Genomic DNA, 9,545 nt, shown 5'->3' on the forward strand with positions numbered 1-9,545 from the left:
AACTTTTCTGCGAGATAATTAGAAACCACTTCTATGAAATACTAAAGAGCATACAATTCTAAGAGGAATTACAAGTTAGTATGATGAAAATCAGTTTTGAAATAGCAGAGATATGTGAAAACAAATTAAAACAGAGCGGTCATACTAAAAGGTGGGTCCCACCTTTTGGTCCCACCTTTTATTAGGATCACTTTGTTTTTGGACATCTCAGCCATTTCAAAACTCATTTTCATCAAATAAACTTCTGAGTTATCTTAGAATTGCATGCTCTTTAATATTTCATGCAAGTGGTTTCTAATCATCTGGCAAAAAAGTTTAAAACCTGAATCCCATCTCAACCAAAATGATACCATCCCTTTAAGGAGTGATGGTTGGGGGAGGGGGGGAATTCTCTCTTTCCAGGATGGGTCACCCAAACAGGGGATGAGAAAGCTTTGCATAATGAGCAGGAAGAGCATGGTTTAGACTGGACACTCCATATCAAATGTGGTTTAGGCCGCAATGCCAAATCAAAGCTCGCTGACACATAAAAGATTTACAAGGATAGGAAAACCAGCAAGGACATGTGTGGGTATATTACATGAAAAGCCACAGTGTAATGTGTGAAAATTATGGTGAGAAAGCATGGTGGCCACAGCCATTACACATGTCTAAGATTACCAAGATATAAATAGGTACATGTATGACAGTATTAGAATCATGCTGGCTATACACCATGACACTTTTTAGGGGTGGCCAGGAGATCAAGTTCATTAGTAATCTGACCTCGACAGTGACCAGAGAAAGCTTTCCAAAGACAAGGGGGTCTACTACTTCCTACTACTACCACCCTACTACTACTACCCTACTACCATGCAGCCCTATCCTTTGAATGCAAGACTGTTGATAAATGTTTAATCAACTGTAGTTCTAAGCTGTTGACAGTGATTTAACATTTGCATGATTTGTCCCTTTAATAAGGTATAATACATAAAGTGTACAATTGTAGGCAATGCTGTCAGTGAACACAATACAGGCCTACAAATATACAATTGTCATGAAACTGAATAACAGGATGTTTATTCTTATTTCACTGGGAATGCATTGGACATGTGGCACAATTAGCATTCAAAAGAGAAAGTGATATTGCAGGGGTTTTTTTATACAACAGGAAAAACAAAGAGTTTTGAGCAATGGACAATTTTGTGTAAACACTGTCTACTGATCATTGACAATGGGGGGGGGGGGGGGGGAAAGGAAATCTACAAATGAACACAACAACATTTGAACACTGTTAAATACGGTTACAGCTCATTATTCCGAAGGTTTGTTATTCCGAAGGCTCTTTAATCCAAAGATTCGTTATTCCGAAGGTTCATTTTTCCGAATTTCATTTTCGGATTAACGAATCTTCGGAATAATGAACCTTTGGAATAACACCACGAATGTTCGGATTAACAAACCCTTTTTCATTTTCGGATTAACGAACCTCAAGGTATAGGGAATTTGTGTGTTTCCGATTAACGACCCTTCGGAATAACGAACCTTCGGAATAGCGAACCTTTGGAATAACAAACAGCACCCTTAAATACATATCAAAACATTTTGCAAAGTCTAGAGAATACATGTAGTTGCCAATGTGCATCATAAGGAATTGACATGTAAACATATGACAGCAACAAAAAGTGAAATCTGCCTCCTAGATTCACCCGTGTCTGAAGGTAATAAATCATGCACAATGTCAATGCTGGGTAGCACTCAGAATGACAGGGGTACTTAAGTGGGTGAGATTGAAGAAATTAAAGAAAAAAAGGCATGAATGAAGTTGCAACTAAATGTTATAAAAAAGAGGAATTTTATGGCTGTCATATCAGGGATATCACAATTTGAATATCACGAGACAGTGCCTTATTAGGTCAATGATTTACAACCACTGTTGGTTCAACTAGTAAATCATTAATCTTTAGCAGCTACCGTGTTTCTCTTCCAGTTTCACTTAGCGCATGTAATTAAATGTGACAAGTAAGGACGAGGAAGACAAAGGCAGGAAAATATAAACATTTTTGGTAAAAACAAATGTTAAAGGAAGAATACAGAATTTTCACAACAGCAGAAATAACAAATTAACAGCTAGACAAATTCATAAACATGGATGTGCTTTCTATCAAATGATGAATGGACAGATAAACATGGGGCACTGATGCTAAAAGGGTTAAATAAATTCAACTCTTTTGAATTCAAGGGAGACCAATTTTAAAAGCTGTGGTCACATTCTATCAGCATAAACTGAGGCCGAACTGCTGCTTCTAAACTCCCATGCATTGATACAAATTGTACACAACCCTGTTTGGAGCGAAAGTGTTATCTGAGTATTTTCCTTGAAATGGGGCTTAAAGGTATTCACAGTCACACCAAAGTTGCCATTGCTTTGACCACGAACAAACAAACATAATGTCGTAATCAGCCACAGCTTTCAAGCGAAACACTAATCTACTTCACAGCTACCACACCGACACAAAACCCTCATAATTCCCAGATCAATGACCATTTCCACACAACTAGGTACTCAGCACATGGTATAATGCATTTTTAACCCGATTTCTTGGAATAAAATTGCAGTTTGCTCTTAACAAATCTCTAAAGGGAGCATTTGAAACTGTAGTTGGAATGCAATCAGGCATACCATGAAAGCTTCAACTGCACAAGCAATTGTATCAGCCATGTATACAATCTATATTTTGCACAAGCCAGCTCAACATCAACAGGGAAATTTTTGAGAAATGATAAATGAGGTACCACACGACTTCACAACAGATATCATGTCATATGAAAATATATTTTTTCTTTTTTAACGACAAAATACCACATAAGTATTTTTCTTTATTCAAATTGAATTCAAAGGTATTCAAACAATCATGAAGAGGTGAGTACTGTACAAAGCCATCTCACTCCTTGCCTTATATGGAAAATGTCCCACTCTCTAAGAAAAAAAAACAAACAGTTTATGGACTCATGAATGAAAACAAACATGAACAATTTGGGATCCCCCGGGACAATCTGCGTGTGCGGTGTTTGGTTTCATCTGGCATGGTCTGTCTAGATGTACGGACAGTATACTCGGGGGATTACCAGCAAAATATGATCAATGGGTGGCATAGTGGAGTCGGAGAGGGGGAAGGTGTACAATTTGAGCCAATTTTCCCAGTTTTTCCCCATATTTGGGCATGACTACATGGCAGCAACATTTTTTTATATCTTGTTTGCTGGAGGGTGGTTTCATGTTGCACTGTAACAGCTCAAATTGCAACAAAAGATTTGTTTTGAAGTTGTTTTTTTCTATCTTTTACCAACTTTATCCAGTCAGTTGTTCATCCCAAAGCTCCCATGTTATACATACAGTTTGTAGGCATCCCTCTCACAAAGGAGCATCAAGCAGCTCAAAGAATGCCCTCATTTTATGGACAAGTTGACTTTCATAAAATGGTACTCTTACAGGTGACTGAAAGTTTCATCCCACTAGACAGAAGAGACAGAATTGTGACATTTCAAATTTCACATTTTAAAGTGGCATTCACACAGACATAAATTCAAATCTCGAATTTTTGCATTGCAATCCATTTCCATATCTTTGGCCAGTGTGGACATTTCAGTCTCACCGTTATAGAGTGATAAGCTTTGTGACCCAAATCCCATGAAATCTTGCAATTTTTTTTTTTTTTGGAATTATCACAATCATTTGAGAAAGAGCACAATGATTTGCACCACAGTGAGCTATGTATCTGAATGCCAGCAAAATTAAAGATCTCAAGATTTTTTATCCCATCATTGCAAATACACATCGATATGTCATCGCATGAACACAGGGGCAAGGGTCATCATTTTGATAGATTTCAGGTATGTGCGGTTTGGTCTACAAATTTTCACGATGGTCAATTTAATACAATATAGGGATAGGGATATCCTTAAAAAAAAAACCTTAGTATTTTTATCCTGATTGATATCCAGCTATTTTTTCTGTGTGAATGACATTTTCGTGGAAATATTTCCTTCCTTTCTCTCTATCGATTCAGGAAAGGGGAGAGGCTGTTCTTTCTTCTTCTTCTTTTTTTCTGGAACCATCTCACATCTGTCTCTTATTTTCGACGAGGGATGAGGGTGTGTGCTAGAAATCCTAACATAATAGTTGTGGTTTCTGTAATGGTCAACACCCATTTGTGAGTTTTCCCTGAAAGTAAAACTCAGAAAGCCTCAGCTTCACCCAATTCAGATGACAGAAATCCTGTTACGGGTGAACACACAAAGCAAACGTAGCCAATTTGGCACTCACGCAGACAACGAAGGAAAGAACAAAAAAAAAAAATTATGATAAATGATTTCATATCCTCTTTACTATACGACCCATTCTGTTTTCAATTAATGGTCTGCATGACCTTTCAATCATTAATTATTCACACTCATTCTTTGGGACACGGTGAGCTCTTGTCCACATTTTTTTTTCTCTCCTGCCTATTATGAAATATTGATTCTGGCGGCACATTATTGATGACAATTGGCATGAGCACTGGTAGGCACTTACATTAAAAAAGGGATACAGCTGTATTTGTATGTGTCATAAAAGTTGTAGGTATATCAGGCCTGGGTATATATGATTCATTATAATTGGTCACCCTTCAGTCTTCTCAGAAAATGGATTATACATTTGTACAAATTGCAAATTGTTCGGACATGAGCTAGAATGATCTCCACTTACAACAGAAGCTAATAAAATGATGCATGATTACATTTATAAACTTTGTTACGATTGCCTGGAATATGCCTTTTTGGGGGGGGGGGGGGCAAAAACTAGAAAGTGGCAGAAATGCAGCATCATTCATCTCCACTTCATTTCAGCTAGAAATCACACGGGGGGGGGGGGGGGAGTTTGATTGACTCTTAGAAGTGTAAGCTCATACAAATAAACAAGATTCTTCCGTGAGATTTAGCAATCGCAGTGGACTTTATCATTTATATGACCATGCATCTGACACCTACAGTATAGGTCTGGGATTTCTAGCAAGGATGAACAAAACATTCAAGGGGTAGCAGTCATCTGCTTTTATGGGGATCTTTGTATATTTGCACATGTAGCAGTCTGTAGTCTTGCACTACCTGATATGAATGCTTGATGAAGGCCTAAATTATTTCAAGCAGTACCTACACCATTGTACTTCACTTCAATTTTTCATGAAAGACAGCCCAACGAAAGAAAAAATTCCATTCCATCACAGCAATACTTTAATAGTGACTAACAGCTCCGGTCAGATTCTCAGACAATGTTTCTCTCCAATAAAGATTACTTCACAACCTACATGTACAATGTGATGCCCATCCAATCATCAAAAACCTCTGTACTTTTAAATACCCCTCATTCTAATCCAACAATGGCAATTTTGATTAAAACTCTCATATTTACATGGATTATGTGTCAAACAACATTTTTTCTTCCTCAGGCAAGCTTGTATAATAGAATTGTCTGACATTTATATCAACTATCAATCTATCCAGAGGTATCAAACAGGGCCTACACATTCTTTAATTCTGAATCAATGACTGTTCTTAAAAGATAACCCTCAACATTTGTGGCATCAGAGTCATACATCGTAAGTGTTTGGAGACAAATAGAACAGGACATCATACACATCAAATGATTTCAAATTTGATTGTCAATGAGGTACCATGTACCTCATCAGTTACCCTGCAAACCAAACATTCCAATTAACAATGCTACTAATCATTCCTATGTTGTGATTGTCCACATTGTAAGTCAGGACAAGTAGACGGAGGGGGAAAAAACACACAACTGGATGCCGGAGATAAAAGAGTGTGAGCACTTTACAACTACTTACTACACCTCCCCCGACACAATAGCTCAGACATAAAAGCTTCACTGTCCAATGACGAGATCTCGTAAACCAAAGTGACTCACTACAGAAGGTTGGAATTTTGTTAAAGGTTGGATGGATTGGGGGGGGGGGGGAAGTAAAAGATCCAGGATCAGTGCGGGTCACTGGAACGTCTGCGTCAGGAAGTTAAGGCTGCCAGAGGAGACAGACAGACATTTCCACAAATTTGACACGACCGTCTAACTTTGACCTCCGACGGTAGGCGTGTGGTGGGAACAAGCTAGCTGCTGTCTTCACATTATGAAAATGCAAAGCAGATTTGTGGTGAAAAGATGCAGAAACTATTTCCAATTAGGATAAATGTCAACACTTCATTATTACATCAAGCAATTTGTAACAACATTGCCAGATATTCATCTTACAATACAAGTACAGTAAGTTTAACTTCAGACTGAAATCAGCATTTGTAATCGTAAACACTTGATTTAAAGGAAACCCAAACCATCATAGATGTACACAGTATACACTCTGTACATGTGCTGAAAGCAAAATACACAGTTTGTTTTTGTTATCAACAGACTGCATATAAACAAAACAAAGCAGTTTGTCGACAAACTGTCCATATACAATACATCAAAATGAATCACAAATAATTATGGGCACGACAACTTTCATGCCTGCTGGCCGTGGGCAAGTAAACTCATTGTCGGGCAAGCATTTCAAGCAGACATTTTGACTGTTCACAGTGTCGGGATCTTGGTGAGAAAAGAGATCTGTTGTAATGCTCTGTGATTAATGGAAAGTTCAACATGATAAACAACATCTGGTAAGTCTGTAAATAATAAATGTTGCTTGACTCACTGCATAAACTCTGAAACAGAGTGAAAACTTCAACATCTAGAGCAAATAGGCAGCAATACACCCACTCTTTGACATATTATACATACTGACAAAAATAGAAGTTTCCAGCTCTTGGTGAGAATTTGTTGTCATGATAACAGAATGGAAGGCAATGAAAATTGTGACAAAATGTGAATGTCATTTGAAGAGCTTGTTATATCCTCAGGAGCTACAATGTATGTACCCATGGGTGCTTCACAGACCTGTGGGAGAAAACAAAAAATTAATCCCGATAAATTGCATTAGGCTTTAAAGTCCCATACATACATTTGTAGTTTTGATGTGATATACTAGATAATCAGAGCACATGGGTTAGGTCTCATCACGTTGCATCATAAATGAAAGCATTCAATCAAGTCAAACTCTACAGGAACACAGTATGTGTTGAGATTCCTCTTTGGTAGGTGTTCTGTAGAACTGTGTGAGAAAAGGATTAAAAGTAAAAAACAAGGAAAATGCTTGACAGAAGTCAAACGCTTTGAAATGTACCATTTTATAAGGCATATTTGGGTGAAGTCATAAAGTACAAAAACATCACACAGCATACATACACATGCACAGCATGTACACATGATATCTCTGCACATTGTGTCTGACCGACCAATGGATAAAAAGATGAACTGTACAATGTATACCTTGCAATTCCACAGGAAGACACGACTCTTGAAAGAGCTCATGGCATCTCTTCCTGGTTGGATACTTACATGGTACTGCTGCCAGGCTTCCATCTGTCTCCTGCGTTTGAGGAAGATGTCGCTGGGAATGCTCTCGATGATGTGCACACTGTGTACCTTCTTCTCCGCGGCGGAGTTCTTGCGGCCCTTCGAGGACCGGTATTGCACTGACGACCGGTGGGACAGGCGGGGCTGCGTGCCCGTGCTGCCGCTGCTCCCGTTGCTGCTCCGCGTGCTGCTCCCGCTCGTGCTCCCGCTGATGCTGGCCCCGCTCGGCACGCTCTGGTAGCCGCCATTCTGGCCCGGCATCGCGCAGGGGCTGGGCTTGTTCGTGATCCACGTATCGATGGGAGTCAGCGGGTCTGGCCCGCTTGAGCTAGCAGACGAAGACTGCCCCATGGTAAAAATTCTCCTCTTCACTTTAATCTCCACACTTTCTCCTTCCACCACAAATACGTCAAGTTGCGAGAGAGACCAACGGGTAGATTTCTCGCAACACTTTCTTTGACAGTCAAGTTTCCGATGAAATACTGTTGCTGTGATTGTCACATGTCTCTAGCGAAAGGCAGGTTCTTAGCTTGTCAGAATATTCCCTTCATTTACCGGTATAATCCATTCTCACGGTGGTCCTCCACTTCACCGGTTCTCCCCGTCCTATCCATCGGGGATACCAATATCCAACAGAGCTGATGCTGGCGAAACTTCTAACAATTCCTCGTGGTTAACAGGATCCACAAATTGGATATCCTCCAGGTCGCACAAAAAAAAAAAGGAAAATGGGGGGGAAAATATCTTACACGCTGCCACCACTTGTCCCTGAGAACTGTGCTGAGAACTGTGCGGCTGCCGTCAAGCGCGGTAATCACCCCTCGCCATCCTCGTCCCTGGCAGAGTGTGCCCGGTATTGGGCAACATCAAAAGAGGCAGTCCTGTTGCCGGGGGATATCGATCCTATTCAATTACTGGAGGCCCGATGACAAGTCCCCCCACCGCCCATCAGCTGAAAGGGGTGAAAGGTCAAGTTAGGCAGTATGGCTGTCCACAGGTGGCTGGTATGTGGTTCCCGTCTTTTCATCCGGTGCCGGCGCGGCAACTCAAACTGAGAGGGGATTTTCACCTTTTGGAGAAATAGTCGGAAGAGCATTCAGTGTAGAGACATACACCTAATCGTGACTTTGGATTGCAGTAAATGATGCCCAGTTTTTGCCTGAAAACTTTGAAGTTCAAAGTCCGAAAACTGAAATCTATCTGATGGCCATTATCAACTCATGGTTTTGTTTTGACTGGGATTTCCAGAGTGTTGATTGCAATTTTGAATGAGTTGAACAGGTACATTAACTTTGATCTGGCTATGTGGTGGCCATGTGTTCTTGTAAGATTTGCCTCATCGAACTTATGACAACAGAAAGAGAGTACACATACACTGAACACCATATATACCCCTTTAATAGGAAAATACATAAAGTAGACTGCCCTAGTAGAAAGTACTTGAAATGCCCCAAAATGAATCATCTTTACCACAAAAGCCAGATTTCGGAAACACAAATCATACCAAAACAAAAACTCAACAGATTATGAGGTCATGTCCATTTGAATGTCATCGTATCGTCTGGCATCCAATCCCAAAGGCTATTTTTGAAAACTTCGACAGTAGTTTTGGTCACTCAATTGTGACAGCTCTTGCACTGTAATTCTACTTTTACGCTGTACCACAAATGGTCCCCAAAATAATTACTTCTATGATGTTATGTAAAGGGGCATCCTTCACTGTTAAGGTAGATATAAAGTCAACCATTGGCAAAGACACCCCAAAACAAATTCAGAAATTTATGGGAGCGATGTAAAAAGATCAAGTGACTACTGTGGCTTTTTTGCAATGCCCAGTGGAAGCAATTTGGGACGATATACTGACATTCAGACGGTCAGAATATGTTACATCGCTTGTATAGATCGTCTCAGAGTTGTCAATTGCGTATCGTTATAGTATTTGATTGCTTTTTTCAATGAATAATTCTACTTTTGAGTATTTCCTAACAACAACAAAAAAAGACGAAAAGGAGAGAAAAATTGAAATGTAAGGAAGGATACTGGGGATCACCGGTCATGATTC

General features: G+C 39.6%; 1 protein-coding gene across 1 annotated transcript in view; it reads right to left on the minus strand.

The window, feature by feature from the left end:
* LOC139730155 (formin-like protein 2) overlaps window positions 1–9,007 on the minus strand; it is a 77,495-nt gene extending 68,488 nt beyond the window's left edge. Inside the window, exon 1 of the mRNA XM_071641055.1 lies at window positions 7,466–9,007. Within this exon, the coding sequence (XP_071497156.1) occupies window positions 7,466–7,834 (369 nt within the window). The 5' untranslated portion in view covers window positions 7,835–9,007. The remainder of the gene's footprint in view (window positions 1–7,465) is intronic.
* Between the last annotated feature and the right edge of the window lie 538 nt (window positions 9,008–9,545).

This window comes from Diadema antillarum, unplaced genomic scaffold (genome assembly GCF_040938485.1).
Source record: "Diadema antillarum isolate AM-2024a unplaced genomic scaffold, OU_Dant_1.0 seq00000293_RagTag, whole genome shotgun sequence".
Classification (NCBI taxonomy): domain Eukaryota; kingdom Metazoa; phylum Echinodermata; class Echinoidea; order Diadematoida; family Diadematidae; genus Diadema; species Diadema antillarum.